General features: G+C 44.5%; 1 protein-coding gene across 3 annotated transcripts in view; it reads left to right on the top strand.

Moving 5' to 3' along the window:
* CDH16 (cadherin 16) overlaps nt 1-18,474 on the top strand; it is a 124,742-nt gene that overhangs the window by 74,539 nt on the left and 31,729 nt on the right. For all 3 annotated transcript variants that reach the window (XM_077453384.1, XM_077453382.1, XM_077453383.1), the window contains one exon: nt 5,849-5,982. In XM_077453384.1, coding sequence (XP_077309510.1) covers nt 5,849-5,982 — 134 coding nt within the window. The remainder of the gene's footprint in view (nt 1-5,848; nt 5,983-18,474) is intronic.

The raw sequence follows: 18,474 nt of genomic DNA, 5'->3' as shown, positions 1-18,474 counted from the left end.
TACAAACATACAGCTCATTAATAAAAACATATTTACACAAAAATAAACAACAACTAAACAAAAACAAGCGTGCTTACATCAGCAAGTAAAGAAAACCGTTTCCTGACAAGATAACATGACAACAAAAAAGAGACTACAAACCCTGAACTTCAACTTAAACACAATCCAGGCTAAGAAACCTTTTGAGATTTAATTGCCAGGCTGCGATTCCAAACCCCCCCCCCATTAACCCCTCCCCCCACATCATTCACCCCGACTTCCACATCATTCACCTTGCATTCTGCACCAGCCACTCTCATTCCCTTCCAATTCCCACCTCCCCCTCCACCATCATCTAATGCATCCCTCACTCCACCCCTCGGTGTCTGCCAACCTCCAGTGGCACTTCTGCCATGCCAAGGAGGAGGGGTTGGCACCACCATACATGCTGGTCCAGCACCCTCCACTGCCTTCAATACACTAGGAGAAACAATAGGTGCAGACACAGACTTGACAACCATACTTTCTGACACTGACTGACTGACTGGGAACCACAGACTGGGTGGACACTGACACTACAGATGGCCTCATAGACACAGATTCTGACGGAACAGAGACACTAGGATTCCCTGGTACAACCTCTGCCAACCCAGACTCTTATTGTGCAAAGCCTCAGGCCTTTATTTTTTGTGTATCTTAGCGCGACTTGATATTGGGAATAGAGTCTGATGTGACTGGGTCAGTCTTCTTTGTACGGCACTACGGTATGTGTCAGAGCTATATAGATGTATAGTAATAATAATTGTGTGTGACTGTGGGGGAATGTTATAGTGTAAGTTAGTGGCGACTGGTGGTAATTTTTTTTTTGGGGCGGGGGGGGGGGGGGGGGGGGTGGCGTCAAACTATTTATTCGCTGTTGTAACACCTGGGTGGGCTCATGGCACAATGCTCTGCGCTCAGAGCCCACCCTATTTTGAAGCTTATTAGAGCCTATGGCTCTAATCAGGTGCTTCAAAAAACACCTCTGCCGCTGTAATTCAGGCCCCCGACGTCCTGAAAGGGGCCAGACGCATGAATAGGGGGTGGCTGCCACGTCCGTAGATAGATTCATGCTATGCATGAATCTATCAATTAATCATATAGGGGGTGGCATGGATAGAGGGAGTGGCTCCCGGGCACCCCTAATGGATGGGCCTGCCACTGGTGTAAGCTCCTCTGGTGCAGAGACTGATGTGTCCAACTCAGTGTTCTCTGTACAGCACTGTGGTATATGTCAGAGCTATATACATATATATTAATAAAAGTGTGTGACTGTGAGAGGCATTAGAGTGTAATCTCTTTGGTGCAGATACTGATGTGCCTGTCTCAGTGTTCTCTATACAACACTACAGTATATGCCAGAGCAATATACAGTTAGGTCCACATATTTGGACACAAGCACAATTTTCATACTTTTGGCTCTGTATGCCACCAGAATAAAATTAAAATGAAACAATCCAAATGAATTTGAAGTGCAGACTTTCAGCTTTAATTCAAGGGGTTGAACATAATTATCAAGTATAAATTTTAGGAACTGCAACCATTTTTATATACAGTCCCCTCATTTTCAGGGGCTCAAATGTAATTGGAAAAATGAAGATAATCATAAATGAAATGTTAATTTTTAATATTTTGTTTAGAATCCTTTACTGGCAATGACTGCCTGAAGTCTGGAACCCATGGACATTACCAAAGTTGGGTTTCCTCCTTTCTGATGCTTTGCCAGGCTCTAACTGCAGCTGTCTTCAGTTGTTCTTTGTTTGTGGGTCTTTCTGCCTTTAGTTTTGCCTTCAGCAAATGAAATGCTCATTTGGGTTGAGATCAGGTGATTGACTCAGACATTGCACAATATTCTGCTTCTTTTCCTTCAAAAGCTCCTGGGTTGCTTTTGTAGAGTGTTTTGGATCATTGCCCATCTGTACTGTGAAGCGCTACCAATCAACTTTGCTGCATTTGGCTGTATCTGGGCTGACAGAATCTCCCTAAACACTGCAGAATTCATCCGGCTGCTTCTGTCTTCTGTCACATCATCAATAACCACCAATGACCCAGTGCCACTGGAAGTCATGCATGCCCATGCCATCGCACTGCAAGCTCCACCATGTTTTACAGATGACGTTGTGTGCTTTGGATCATGAGCTGTTCCAAGACTTCTCCACACTTTTTTCTTCCCATCATTTTGGTACAGATTAATCTTAGTTTCTTTCTTGTTAAAAAAAATTCTTAGTTTCATCCGTCCAAAGAATGCTTTTCCAGAACTGGTCTGTCTTTTTAGATGTTTTTTGTCTAACCTGACTTTTCTATTCTTCAGGCTTATGAATGGTTTGCACTTTGAGGTGAACCCTCTGTATTTGCTGTTGGGTAGTCCTCTCTTAATTGTGGACTTTGACAATGATACGCCCACCTCCTGGAGAGTGTCCTTCACTTGTCTGGATATTGTATATGGGTTTTTCTTTACCATAGAGAGGATCCTGCGATCATCCACCACTGTTGTCTTCCTTGGACGTCCAGACCTTTCTATGTTGCTGAGCTCACCAGTGCATAATTTTTTCCTCAAAATGTTCCAAACTGTTGATTCGGCCACTCCTAATGTTGCTGCTATCTCGCTGATGGATTTGTTTCATTTTTGAAGCCTTACAATGGCCGGTTTCACTTGCATGGACAGCTCCTTTGAACGCATAAAACTGCTTAAAGCGGGAGTCCACCGGGACTCCGCGTTTTTTTTTTTTTTTTAAAAGCCAGCAGCTACAAATACTGCAGCTGCTGACTTTTAAAATAGTGACACTTACCTGTCCAGCGTGCCCGCGATGTCGGCACCCGAAGCCGATCTCTAGGTCGCCTGTCGGGTCCTGCCGCCGCCATCTTGGGTATGGGAATCAGGAAATGGAGCCTTTCGGCTTCATTTCCCGGTTCCCTACTGCGCATGCGCGAATCGCGCTGCGCAATAAGGACGCTCCCCGCTGCCTCTGGGATCTGTGTGTTTCCCAGCAGGCAGCGGGGCACTTGCGGGAAGGGGCGGGCACTTGCGGAAAGGGGCGTACGTTACGCCCCTTTCCGCAGAGAGCTATCCCCGAAGTGGGTGCAGTTACCTGGATTATCCAGGTAACTGCACCCCCCTCCCCCCTGAAAGGTGCCGATTGTGGCACCGGAGGGGGGGAGGGTTCCGATGAGCGGAAGGTCCACTTTAGGGTGGACCTCCGCTTTAAAAGAAAAGTATGGGTTTCATTTTTCCTTCTTAATCCTAATGTGCTGTTAGTATCTACAAATCTTTCCTCTCCTCTGAGAAGTGCCCGTTTCTGTTAAAACAGAGTTAATTACCTGTGGTATAGTCTACAGACTTTCATACAGTGTCCTACCGACAATGTTCTGGCTCTGGAGTCTGGATCCACCCACTTACATGTCAGATTTCTTCATTGATGTTGGCTCTCTGCTTTTTCCCGAGGCTTCACACAACACACAGAGCTGCTCTCCCCCTCCCTTCTCCTTCCTCCTCTCCCTTCCCCTCTCCCTTTTACAGACAGAACAAGCTAAGCACACTTTCAGGAAAGCAGCAGACTTCAGTGAGTGTAGAAGTCACTGGCAGTGCTCTGTATATTATATTCTACTCTCCTGGTAAAGTAAAATCCAGCACTGGTTTTTGTCAGCATTGCCTACATGGTGGGGGTAGAGATGACATCAATGGCAGTGGTGAGGATAGGGATGACATCAGTCCACTGCCACTAATGTCATTCTTATCCTCCCCACCACTGTTACTGATGTCATCCCTATCCTCACCGCTGCCACTGATATCATCCCTATCCTCACCGCCACTGTTACTGATGGCATCCCTATCCTCACCACCACCATTACTGATGTCATCCCTATCCTCACCACCACCATTACTGATGTCATCCCTGATATAAGGGGGAGCTCTCTGGGGACCCTTATGTAAGGGGCAGCTGTCTGGGGACCCTGATGTAAGGAAGGGGAAGACTGGGGACCCTGAAGTAACGGGGGCTCTCTGGGGACCGATGTAAAGGGGAGGCTCTCTGGGGACCCTGATGTATAGAGGGGCTCTCTGAGGACCCTGATGTAAGGGGAGGCTCTCTGAGGACCCTGATGTAAGGGGAGGCTCTCTGGGGACCCTGATGTAAGTGGGGGCTCTCTGAGGACCCTGATGTAAGGGGGGCTTTCTGGGGACCCTGATGTAAGGAGGGCTCTCTGAGGACCCTGATGTAAAGAGGAGGCTCTCTGGGGACACAGATGTAAGGGTGGGTCTCTCTGAGGACCCTGATGTAAGGGGGGCTCTCTGGGGACCCCGATGTAAGGGGGCTCTCTGAGGACCCTGATGTAAGGGGGGGGCTCTCTGAGGATCCTGATGTAAGGGAGCGGCTCTCTGAGGACCCTGATGTAAGAGGGGCTTCTCTGGGGACCCTGATGTAAGGGGGGGCTCTCTGGGGACCCTGATGTAAGGGGGCGGCTGTCTGGGGACCCTGATGTAAGGAAGGGGCAGTCTGGGGACCCTGAAGTAAGGGGTGCTCTCTGGGGACCTTGATGTAAAGGGGAGGCTCTCTGGGGACTTTGATGTAAAGGGGAGGCTCTCTAGGGACCCTGATGTAAAGGGGGCTCTCTGAGGACCCTGATGTAGAGGGGGCTCTCTGGGGACCCTGATGTAATGAGGGAGGCTTTGGGGATCCTAATGTAAGTAGAGAGGCTCTCTGAGGACCCTGATGTAATGAGGGGGGCTCTGGGGACCCTGATGTAAGGGGGATCTGCACTCAGATATGTAACGATATTATATATATATATATATATATATATATATATATATATTTATTATAAATACATACATACACACACATCTATATTATATACATGTGTATGCCCACCCAAGCATATGACTTTGTTTACTTTGCTGCTATGGGCTCTAGCCTGAGATCTTTTGTAGACCTAGCAACGCCCATTGTGGGGTCCCTTCATGGTTTCTTTCACCGGGGCCCTGAAGATTCTAGTTACGCCTCTGCTTATATCTATAGCTTGAATATGTTTTGGTAAATACATGAAAAAAATTAAATTGTGCCTGTGTCCAAATACATATGACCCTAACTGTAAATATATAATAATAATAGTGTGTAACTGTGGGGGAACATTAGACTATAAGCTCCTCTGGTGCAGAGACTGATGTGACTGGCTCAGTATTTTCTGTACAGCACTGCAGTGTATGTCCGAGCAATTTTACAGCCCGTTCACACCTGAACGTTTTGTAGCCCTACGCCTGAAGCTACAAAACGCTGGAGGGGAAAAAATCCATTATTCTCAATGGAGATGGTTCACATCTCCACTCCATGTCACCTGAAGCCCTACGCCTGAAGCTCAAACAAGTTCCGGACCCTTTTTTGTCGCGCGAATTGGGCTGATTGGGCGTTTTCATTCCCATAGAAACGAATGGAAACGCTCGATTCGAGCGTTTAGCGCGACAACGAGCGTTTCTACGGGCGTTTTGACGCTGTATCTGCTCAAGAAAAAATAAGCAGATGAAAAATATTTTTCCTATTGGCTGAAAAAAAAACGCCGAAGTTAAAAAACGCTCGTTGTCGCGCGTTGTAGTGTGACAAAACGCTCGTTGTCGCGCGACAAAACGCCGGTAAAAACGTTCAAACACGCTACGCTCAGGTGTGTATAAATGTAAATGTATAATAATAATAATAGTGTGTGACTGCATTTGGGACATTAGAGTGTAAACTACTTGGGTGCAGAGACTGATGCGACCGGCTCAATGTTCTCTGTACAGCATTGTGGTATATGTAAGCGATATTTACTAGTCTAATGTTTCCTTTCTACTATATTTCAGATACAGTATCAGAGGTGATGTCAGGAATTTGTTGTCCATCCAGGAGGATTCTGGGAAAATCAAGTTGCGGCAATTGATGGACAGAGAGCAATATGGTGACACTTACCGTGTGTTGGTCTTGGCGCAGGAGGCAGGTTGGTCTTTTTGTTTTAACCCTGTATCATCTGAACGTAAAGTGAATGCAGCAGACACTCTTCCCTCCTTACCCACATTCAGCTGACAAGCAGTCCAGGTTTCTAGGCTGTGTATGAAAATTTGGTGAATCTGAATTCACAGCGATTGTACGGTAATATTTGGCAGCGCTGGGTGAAGGGGGGGGCCGGGGGGGGGGGGGGGGGCGTCCTTCTACTTTTGGGCCAATGGGTTCAATTCACTAAGGTTTAAAGAATGGCTAATAATATGCGGTAACAATTGTGCAAGTGTTCAATTCACTAAGAATTTTGAGTTAAGTCCCGAATGCGGTATATGTTTGATTTAGCTGTAATTACTGCATTAGTTAATGCGGTAATTTACTGCATTGAGCTGGTTGCTAAGGAGTGGGTCAGGAAGCCAGCTGCCGCTTCCTTAACTACCGATAACTCCCCTGCTGAGAGCTGAATGTCAAAGAATAAAGCAGACAATTAAAAATGTTTAAAAAAGAACAGTGTGGGGTCTGATATGGATTTTAAGGGGAACCCCACACCAACATGAAAAAAAAAATCCATACCAGACACTTATCCGAGCATGCAGCCCGGCAGGTCAAGAAAGAGGGCGAGTGAGCTCCCCCTCCCCAAACCATTCCAGGCCACATGCCCTCCACATGTGGGCGGAGGTGGGTGCTTTGGGGCAGGGGGGGCTCTGCCCTTTCCACTCCAAAACACCTTGTCCCCATGCTGATGGGGACTAGGGCCTCATCCCCACAACCGTGGGTGGTGGTTGTGGGGGTCTGCGGGCAGGGGGCTAATTGAAAACTGGAAGCCCCCTTTAAGAAGGGGGCCCCCAGATCCTGACCCCCTTTCTATGTGATTGAGTATTAGGTACATAGTACCCCTACCCATTCACCAAAAAAGTGTCACAAAGTAATAAAAACATGCACAAAGTTTTTGACAACCTTTTTTATTAAACAATAAAAAATAGTGTGTCCCGAAGGAGGAAAAAAAACAAAGATGATCCTGCCGTTGATGAAGCCTGGCTGCCTACTGCAGGCTCTACCGTCTGACATTTCTTATATAGGTAAGGTCTCAGGTGTGAATGGGAGGGGAGCAGGTGTGTTAAAGTGGTTGTAAACCCTTACAAACCACTTTGACCTACAGGTAAGCCTAGATTAAGGCTTACCTGTAGGTCCAAGAAATATCTCCTAAACCTATACGGTTTAGGAGATATTTACCTGAAGACAGCCACCCATCAGGGTTTACTTCCTCTTTAAGTATGGTGTTATCGCTCTCACTCTCTAAGCCCTTGTACACACGGTCGGATATTCCGACAACAAAATCCGTCGGATTTTGTCAGACGGATTTTGTCCGAAACTTGTGTTGCATACACACGGTCGGACAAAGTTGTCGGAAAATTTGATCGTTCAGATCGTGGTGACGTTATTTCGTTACGACGGGACTACGTTCACGCCAGTAGCCAATAGCTTTGGTCTAGGAATTTGATCTGAGCATGCGTGGCACTTTGTCCGATCAGAATTCTCTACAAACGATAGGACAAAGTCCCATCGGACCATGTTGTCGGAAAATTTTATAGCCCAGCTCTAAAACTTTGTCGGTCAGATATTCCGACGGAAGCAGTCCGATGGAGCCCACACACGGTCGGATTATCCGATAACACGGTCCGATCGGACATTTTCGAATGTCCGACCGTGTGTACAATGGCTTGTACTGGTCACTGGAAGTTCAACATGGCACCTCATGGCAAACAACTCTCTGAGGGTCTGATTAAAAGAATTGTTGCTCTACATAAAGATGGCCTAGGTTATAAAAAGATTGCCAAGACCCTGAAACTGAGCTGCAGCACGGTGGCCAAGACCATACTGCGGTTTAACAGGACAGGTTTCGCTCAGAACAGACCTCGCCATGGTCGACCAAAGAAGTTGAGTGCACGTGCTCAGTGTCATATCCAGAGGTTGTCTTTGGGAAATAGACGTATGAGTGCTGCCAGCATTTCGGCAGAGGTTGAAGGGTGGGGGGGTGTCAGCCTGTCAGTGCTTAGACCATATGCCGCACACTACATCAAATTGGTCTGCATGGCTGCCATCCCAGAAGGAAGCCTCTTCTAAAGATGATGCACAAGAAAGCCTGCAGTTTGCTTAAGACAAGCAGACTAAGGACATGGATTACTGGAACTATGTGCTGTGGTCTGATGACCAAGATAAACTTATTTGATTCAGATGGTGTCAAGTGTGTGTGTTGGCAACCAGGTGAGGAGTACAAAGACAAATGTGCCTACAGTCAAGTATGGTGGTGGGACTTTCATGGTCTGAAGCTGCACTGAGGAGCTACAGTTCATTGAGAGAACCATGAATGCCAACATGTACTGTGACATACTGAAGCAGAACATGATCCTCTCCCTTCCAAGACTGGGCCACAGGGCAGTATTCCAACATGATAACGACCCCAAACACACCTGCAAGACAACCACTGCCTTGCTAAAGAAGCTGAGGGTAAAGGTGATGGACTGGCCAAGCATGTCTCCAGACCTAAACCCTATTGAACATCAGCTGGTGGAGGGTGGAGGAGCGCAAGGTCTCTAACATCCACCTTCTCTGTGATGTCATCATGGAGGAGTGGAAGAGGACTCCAGTGGCAACCTGTGAAGCTCTGGTGAACTCCATGCCCAAGAGGGTTAAGGCAGTGCTGGAAAATAATGGTGGCCACACAAAATATTGACACTTAGGGCCCAATTCAGAAATGTTCACTTAGGGGTGTACTCACTTTTGTTGCCAGCGGTTTAGACATTAATGGCTGTGTGTTGAGTTATTTTGAGGGGACAGCAAATTTACACTGTTATACAAGCTGTTCACTCACTACTTTACATTGTAGACAAGTGTCATTTCTTCAGTGTTGTCACATGAAAAGATAGAAGAAAATATTTACAAAAATGTGAGGGGTGTACTCACTTTTGTGAGATACTGTATCTTATGGACCTTGTATTATAGCATACCTCTCAACTTTTTAAGATGGAGCGAGGTACACCCATTAGAAAAATTATGTAGACATAGAACACACCTATGAGATACTGTAAGTACAGGCATACCCCACTTTTAAGTACACATTGGGGTTTATTTACTAAAGCTGGAAAGTGCAAAATCAGGCTCACTTCTGCATAGAAACCAATGAGCTTCTAACCCCAGCTTGTTCAATTAAGCTTTGGTAATAAAACCTAGAAGCTGATTGGTTTCTATGCAGAAGTGAGCCTGATTTTGCACTTTCCAGCTTTAGTAAATAAACCCCAATGTGTACTTAAAAGTGGAGTATGCCTGTACTTAATCGCCATAATCACTGGCACCATCTAGTGGCAATAATGCAGTACTTTCCTGATTCATACTATTCTTATCAATGAAAAACATCCAACCGGAAGAGAGAATAGCCTAATATCATTCGATTTCCTTGCGCATTTCCACAGAACAAATGTACAAAGAAAAGTGAATGTTTTATGTCTCTGAAAAGGTTGTATTTTTTTCTTAAATGTGATCAGATTTAGTTAGTCGTTTTTTGGGTTTTTTTTTTTTAGTTAAGAACAACATTTAGCAGGGTTCTTCTTTAAAGGAACCAGTTACAAAGCAAAAGAAGCTACAGATGGAAGCTGTTGTCCTGTCACGCAGAGGTCGTAGATAGGGGTGGACTGACCATTCGGCAACTTGGGCACTGCCCGAGGGCCCCAGGCCACTATGGGGCCCCATCAGGGTTGCCAGCCTCAGTAAAACCAGGGACAGTATGTAAAAATCTGTGTTTTTTTTTTAGATCTGTCTCTGAAATGTCCCTTACCGACATCCTTTTGGTCTAAAAATCCAAAGATTATAGCTGCTCCACCTCTCCAGTACCTTCTCAGCCAATAGAAACATGTCTGTGTATACTGTGTGATTGTATACTGTGTGTGTGTGTTTGTGTATACTGTGGGGCCCCATAACCTCCTATTGCCCGCGGGCCCCATGAGTTGTCAGTCCGCCCCTAGTCGTAGATTGGTGCGTAGAGAAGCAAAGCTGGAGCTGTTCGTGACATCATCAGCTTCGGATTCGTTTTGCAGAAGATGTATTATTCACAGGCAGCTTCCACCAGAAATTTCTCACATGGGCATTGAGCTCTGTGACAGATTCCCTTTAACAGCCAAGGGTTTGTACACTCCGAAAATAGCATCCATCCCGCCGGGCCTTTAATTGTTTAATATTTAATTTTGGGATGATGACTCAGAACACGAACCTGAATCACCTTGCAGACAAGCTCCCTCCATACCAGGGCTCATCAGTGCAGGCCTTCTCCCCAGAATGGAGGAATGCCTAGGTAGAGTTAACAGTGCTGGCTGGGCCGATGATCTAATGTAGAGTAAACGGTGGTTTGTTTATTGCACTGAGTTGTTCCAGATGATTCACATCTCCATGATGTCATAAGGAGTCATAATGCGACTTCATCTCCCTCCCGTACCTGATAGTTAATTGCTGTTTAGTTGCCGTGCACAATCGCATCTCACGCTGATGGGATGAGCTGGGCTGCTCCTGACTGTAAAGGAGAAAGGACGGCGTTGTCTAAGGGTCTTCGCAATCTCCTGGCCCCCAACTTGCAGAAAAGCACTCAATTGGGTGAATGGGCTTCGTAAATGCAACAAATCTTTGAAGGGCTTATAATAAGGATGCGCCCCATGACATTTACCTAGAGGTCCTTGTTTGACTTGGAAAGTCCCAGTGTGTTCCTCTCACCCTATCAGAGTCCAGCGGTCGGAGGATCTCAACGAGGAAAAAAAAAATATTAAAATTGACACACCAAGGGTCAATTTTAGGAGGGATTTGTGATGTACATGGTACAGCAGGCACATATCAGGAATATGAAATGTTGGGGTATAGTTACATAGTTAGTAAGGTTGAATAAAGACACCAGTCCATCCAGTTCAACCTGAGTGAGTTTCTACAATTGCCCCTATCCCTGTGCATTGCTCACTCACATTGCTCCCTACCCTCAAGGAGCCCACAATCCAAGGTCCCCATTCATATACTAGGGCCAATTTTGGACAGAAGGCAATTGACCTACCAGCATGTCTTTGGAGTGTGGGAGGAAACCGGAGTACCTGGAGGAAACCCACGCAGGCACAGGGAGAACATGCAAACTCCAGGCAGGTAGTGTCGTGGTTGGGATTCAAACCAGCGACCCTTCTTACTACTAGGTGAGAGTGCTACCCACTACACCACTGTGCTACAAACGATAGCAAACAATTTAATCGCTTAAGGACTGCAGCAGGGCAGCCCTTAAGTGCAAAATCACATTCCCGTACATGTGTTCAAATGTGGGGCGCGCACCAGCGTGGGAGCGTGCTATTGACTAAAATGCCATTTTAGCTTTAGTCGTATTTTAGTCATCTCAATTGTTTTCGTTTTAGTCGCATTTTAGTCGACTAAAATAGTATTAATTTAGTCAACTGAAATGTTTTAAACGTTTTAGTCGGCGAAATTAACACTGGACACCAACATAGTTGTATCTTTGATCTTAAAAACTACGGGATAAGGGTGTTGTGGTAATTTGCCCAAATAATAAACAAACAAAAAAAAAACATAATAATATTATTCTTGATATCACTAGAAAAAAAAGCCTTTGAAAATTAGTTTGCAATAACTCCATCAGTATCACCAGCAAAGCAGCTTCATTATTATCCCATTAAAGAAGAAGAGCATTGTGCGCTGCATTTTGAGACTTCATAATTTTCCACGTCACGAATGTTAATTCCGCATTACGAACGCTAGTTTATAAGACCGACCGCTTCTGGCTCGTCCTTGCTTCCGAGCATGCGTGTTTGTACTTTTGACTTTTATCCGACGGACTTGTGTACACACGCTCCTAAAATCCGACAACACATTGTTGGTGGAAATTTCGACAATTTTCCCTATGGAAAGTCCGATCATGTGTACGGGGCTTTAGGGTTAGAGTTAAAGCCGACCTTCAATCATTTTTTCATCTTTCCATCTATTAAATCTTCTGGCCTTCTTGTTTTAAATGCGCTTTTGGAAGAATGGTGAAACAAAGGATGGGGAGATGGCGAAGGTGTTAAATGTATTCTTCTCCTCAGTCTTCACAAGGGAATCGGGGGGCTTCGTAACCAAAACTGCAGTTTTTATCCTCATGACACATCACAGGAAGCACCTCCATGGTTAACAGAGGATAGAAATAAAATTAGACTTGGGAAAGTTAACATTAATAAATCACCGGGACCAGATGGCTTGCATCCAAGGGTACTTAGGGGACTCAGTCAAGTAATTGCCAGGCCATTGTTCCTAATTTTTACTGACAGTCTACTGACTGGAATGGTGTCAGCTGATTGGAGAAAAGCCAATATAGCACCAATATTTAAAAAGGGCCAAAAATACTCTAATCTCTGGGAATTACAGAACAGTTGGCCTAACATCAATAGTATGCAAGCTCTTGGAGGGGATGATAAGGGACTATATACAAGAATTTTTTATTTTTTTTTTGGGTGGAACTCCACTTTAAGCTGGCCATACATGGCTCATCTTTTGGTCAATGAGCTGTGGGTGGCCTGGGGCACCTCCTGGCTCAATACATTTTGATCTGAAGTTTGAAGCAAGTCATTAATTTTTCTGCACAATTAATTTCAATGAAATCAATCCATTCGCTCATATCTGATGAAGTCTGTGCTGTCACGATGAAGTCATCGCTGTACATGAATAGATGAACCGTCGCACTGATTATTTTGATTTATTGTATTATTTCATAAATGAGTTCACTTTGGAATGTTTATTTTACTTGGAAAAAAATGTGTCCTTGGGGGCCAATATTTAAACCACTTCAGCCCTGGACCATTTTGCTGGCCAAAGACCAGAGCACTTTTTGCAATTCAGCACTGCGTCGCTTTAACTGACAATTACGCGGTCGTGAGACGTGGCTTCCAAACAAAATTGAAAATAAGGGGAGATCAATGCGCAAACCAATAGGAGAAAAAACGAACAGGTAGCTGCCAACATCAGGATGTTCCCACACCAAAACAACAAGCTACTATTTATGGGTGTGAATGTGGCGCTTACCAATCTCTAATCTGACAATACATATCAATATAACTATATAAATGGTGCTCTGAAGGTGCTATGAGAAAAGTAGCTCCACAGGAATAAAAAAGCGTCTGGGGCTTGATATCTCATTGATAATGGAGACAGCAATCAAATAGTAACAGCCTCCACTAATCAATGAACAATACTCTTCTTCCCCTTCAATCTCACAGTTGTGAGGAAGCAAAGACCGACAATACACACTCTTAGCCCTTGTACACATGGTCGGAGATTCCGACAACCAAATCCATCGGAGTAATTCCGACAGATTAATTTTGGAAGAGGTCCGGAAGTGATGTTGCATACACACAGTCGGACTAAGTTGTCGGAAAATCCGATTGTACATAGCGTGATGACGTTATTTCGTTACGACTGGACTACGTTCAGGCTAGTAGCCAATTGCTTTGGTCTAGGAATTTGATCTAAGCATGCGTGGCATTTTGTCCATCGGAGTAGGCTACACATGATCGGAGTATGTCTGATCGGAGCATTTTTTCGGAAAATTTTACCGGTGTCCCATCATATAAGGTCCCCCATCAGATAGTATCCTCTGTGTACTGCGCATTAGCAGTACACAGCAACACAGATTCCGAAAATAGCCGAGGATGAACGGCGCCTGCGCCGTGAGTCCAGGTTCTAGCCCCACCATCCAAGTGGACATAGAGTAGGAATAAAAAAAGCCGAGCACAGCGAGGCCGAGCCCGAAGCGTGGCGAGCGAAGCTTGCCTGCGAGGGGCCCTCTGATTTTCACAACCCTATGTCCGCTTGGATGGTGGGGCTACCACCTCCACTCCCGGTGCAGGCGCCGTTCAGCTTCAGAGATTTTCCGAAGCTTCTTCTGCTCCGTACTGCGCATGCGCAGTACAGGGCGGACGCTATATGATGGCAGGACACTATCTGCCAGAACACCGGCAAGTTGGAAAAGTTGGTCCGTCAGATATTCCGACGAAAACAGTCCGATGCAGACCACACACAGTCGGAATATCCGACAAAACAGTCCGATAGGAAACATTCCATCGGAATCTCTGACCGTGTGTACAAGGGCTTACAGACCTCAAACTCACTATCAGTCGACTCTCTAAATAGCTAAATTGACTCAATAGTGCTCAATAAAAAAATATAAACCTCAATAATCAATAGAACCTCAGTGATTCGTATAAATAGACTCTCATAATAAAGGAAGTGTTCTCATAAAAATATATTAATCCTCAATAGTAATCATATAAAACGAAAAATCAACCAGCGCTAAACACAATAAGATAAGTGAAAAAGTGAAAAATGCAGCTAGAATACTATAGGTCAAAATACCAAATCCCACATTACAAAGTAAAAAAGTAACAGTACAGCGCAAATATATGATATAAATAATTAAATAATTCAACAACACAAAGTGCATAAAACACAAAAGTCCATAGGTGAGAGAAAAAAGATGCAGTAATCATCAGGAAGAGTCCGCTTGTGCAGTGTGTCTTCAATCAATATAGCAAGTGACGATGTGATCCCTTCACCATTGAGCAAGTTGGACTCTCACCTCAAATAATGGACCCCTGATATATCAGACAGGTCAGAAAACGCATGTTCCCATCAAGGGTAGATCATAAAATTTCAGCAGACAAAACGGGAGTACTCCAAGACAAAATCCTTCTCCATGTCATCAGATCAATATGATTCCATGCATAAACATAAAGAACAAACAAAATCTAGTGCTCTCCGTTGGTACGAATTTATTAAAAAGCAAATAGAAAAAAAAATTACACTCACATTTGGAAGCACTGATCTCCAGTGCCGAGTGCTGAGCATAAAAGCGAGTATAGCCCAAAATCCATGCGCGGATCAGTGTGTTAGCTTGCGGATGACGTCACGGCTCAGGTCACGTGGTCCGTACGCGTTGCGTCCCAAAAGTAGGCGGGACTTCATCAGCGCTGACGTCCCGTGACGTCATCCGCAAGCTAACACACTGATCCGCGCATGGATTTTGGGCTATACTCGCTTTTATGCTCAGCACTCGGCACTGGAGATCAGTGCTTCCAAATGTGAGTGTAATTTTTTTCTACTTGCTTTTTAATAAATTCGTACCAACGGAGAGCACTAGATTTTGTTCTTTATGTTTATGCATGGAATCATATTGATCTGATGACATGGAGAAGGATTTTGTCTTGGAGTACTCCCGTTTTGTCTGCTGAAATTTTATGATCTACCCTTGATGGGAACATGCGTTTTCTGACCTGTCTGATATATCAGGGGTCCATTATTTGAGGTGAGAGTCCAACTTGCTCAATGGTGAAGGGATCACATCGTCACTTGCTATATTGATTGAAGACACACTGCACAAGCGGACTCTTCCTGATTACTGCATCTTTTTTCTCTCACCTATGGACTTTTGTGTTTTATGCACTTTGTGTTGTTGAATTATTTAATTATTTATATCATATATTTGCGCTGTACTGTTACTTTTTTACTCAATAGTAATCATGCAAGTAAAAATGAATAAAGATAAATAACAAATAATTACGAAAAAAAACCCTCATTAATTAAAAAATATATATATATATATACCTAAAATCAATAATCATCCAATATAAATGTGCAAAAAAACAAAGTGCACAATCAGCAAATAGCTGACTAAATGGTAACGTTCTTAAATTGATATAAGGCAAACAAATATGAATTAGTGCAAATAACAATTAAATAGTGTGCAAATCAGCAAAAAAGTGCAAATAAGCAAAAAGATGTGCACCCTACATAAAGTGCAATTATGCAGAAAAAAACAATAAATATGAATATAAATCATTCCATTGTGCAAACAGCTAAAACAAAAGTTTGTGCAAAAAAAGGTCCCATACACAGTGCAATTTCAATCGTGATGATATTTTCCAATGTTATTGGGAATTCCACAAAAAGCTTCCGTGCTCTTGTTTGAAACGATCTGCAGTGTTCATGCAAAGTGGTTCCCCCAAACTCTCACCTTATATTAGGCAAGTAACAGCCTTATTAATGTTGATTTATCGTCTGTATGTAAGTTATTTGATCTATTAAACGTCTGTCACTGTTATACTACACTATGGAGTGCTTTCATTTCTTCCTATGAACTGCCCACTATCCTTGGGGCTGAGATTGAATGTTGGAGGTACTACAGCAGGAGGAGATAGGAAGCAGTGTAAAGCGCCCCAGACGCTTTTATATTCCTGTGGAGCTACAGGAATACCTTCAGAGGACCATTTGTATAGTTATATTTATATGTATTGTCAGATTAGAGATTGGTAAACTCTACATTCTTACCCATAAATAGTCCCAAACAAAAGTGACGTCCCTTTTTTCCCACAAATAGAGCTTTCTTTTGGTGGTATTTGTCATTTGTGGTATATGTCATTCTGCCATCTAAAGCCTGTCTTGTCTTCCGATTTACCAAAACCATATACCCTGTTTCCCTGAAAATAAGACCTAGCGTGATTGTCGGTGATGGCTGCCCTAGTTAAAGTCCTTGTAGGTCTTATTTTCAGGGTAGGTCTTATTTTCGGGGAAACAGGGTAACATGAGGTCAAACCTTAGGAGTTTCAATGTGTATGCAATCAGGCAGGCCCTTCACTACATGGTTTTGGTAAATCTGAAGACAAAAATCTGCAGAAAATCTCATAGTGCTTTAGATTCAAATATCTCTTTGCGGAGTTCTTTCACAAACTTTTCTACATAAACCGACCACCCTAAATTTCCCGACTTCCAAATACAGCCGAGATAAAATGGGAGTGTTCTGTATCCACCTGTTGGGCCCATTCATGGCCAGATGTTGGACAGTGAAAGGGCCGCTATTACGGAGAACCTGTTTTCTAGATCTCGTTATCTTCCCAAAACAAAACCCTGTGAAGGTCGCCACTCGCAGAGGCCAATTATCCCTGATTGCCTCATTGTTACACTGTGAATGGAAATGAAGATTGACTGAAATGAGGGATTAGAGCGCACAATGGCGGTATGGCGGGGTGTCCCCACCGAGTGGCTGCTTTCTACTCAACAACATGAAAGATGGCTTCAGACTGAAATCCTTAAGGCTGCTTTCACACTGGGGCGGGAGCGGCGTCGGCGGTAAAGCGCCGCTATTTTTAGCGGCGCTTTACCGTCGTTTTAGCGGCGGTCTGCGGGCGCTAGCGGGGTGGTTTTAACCCCCGCTATCGGCCGAAAAAGGGTTAAACCCGCCCGCAAAGCGGCGCTTTGCCGGCGGTATTGCCGCGGTGTCCCATTGATTTCAATGGGTAGGAGCGGTATAGGAGCGGTGAATACACCGCTCCTTCACCGCTCCAAAGATGCGGCTAGCAGGACTTTTTTCACCGTCCTGCCAGCGCATCGCTCCAGTGTGAAAGCCCTCTGGCTTTCACACTGGAGGGAAAGGGGCCGTTTTTTTTCAGGCGCTACACAGGCGCTATTTTTAGCGCTGTAACGCCTGAATACCGCCCCAGTGTGAAAGCAGCCTAAAGGGCAAATCAACGTTTTCAAACGGCACACACACAAGGGGCATATCTATAGCAATTCATCTGACTTTCACCAATCATTCACTGCAGGTGAATCTGCCTGGTGTAGGTCTTGAATGAAAGTGATTTTTTTCACCACTAGTGAAAGTCACATTGACAGCTTTATAAATAAGCCCCATAGTGACATGGAAACACACATAATGACACACTTAGGGGTGTATTTATTTAAAAAGATTGCAGCAATATATCTCCTGTGAAAAAGCATGTACAATTGTTCTGTGTGAATGCCAACAAAATTGAAGGCTATTTTCTCTCCAGGTGAGATGTTCTCCATTCATAACAATGGTTTAAATCAGGAAAATCCTGCATTACAGCCACTAGATGGGGCTGATGCTCCTAGGAAATAAACACTTACATTAATACCTTGGATTGCAAGCATAATTCGTTCCAGAAGAATGCTTGTAATCCAAAGCGCTCGTATATCAAAGCGAGTTTCCCCATAGGAAATAATGGACACTCAGATAATCCATTCCACAGCCACTGCTTGTCTAAGCAGTACCGTATGTGGCCAGAGGTGGGGGGTCACCGGAGACACTCAGAAACACTCGGAGACGCTCAGAGACACTCGGGAATGGAGTGTTTCCGAGTGTTTGCAAGCGGCTCCGAGCGTCTGAGTGTCTCCGAGCATCACCGGCGCCTCCGCACCTCTGGCCAAATGCGGTACTGCACACCCCAGCGGCTTGAATCCTGCTCGTCTTGCGAGACAATGCTCGCAAAGCGAGTCAGAATTTAAAAAAATAATAAAGTTTTAAAGACAGACGTTTTTTTCGGGAGCAGTGATTTTAATAATGCTTAAAGTGAAACAATAAAAGTGTAATATTCCTTTAAATTTCATACCTGGGGGGTGTCTATAGTATGCCTGT

This window comes from Lithobates pipiens, unplaced genomic scaffold (genome assembly GCF_037356315.1).
Source record: "Lithobates pipiens isolate NorthernLeopardFrog02 unplaced genomic scaffold, aLitPip1_a1.2 Scaffold_10, whole genome shotgun sequence".
NCBI lineage: Eukaryota > Metazoa > Chordata > Amphibia > Anura > Ranidae > Lithobates > Lithobates pipiens.
The sequence above is the reverse complement of the archived record's forward strand: the minus strand, read 5'-3'. Positions and strand labels throughout refer to the sequence as shown.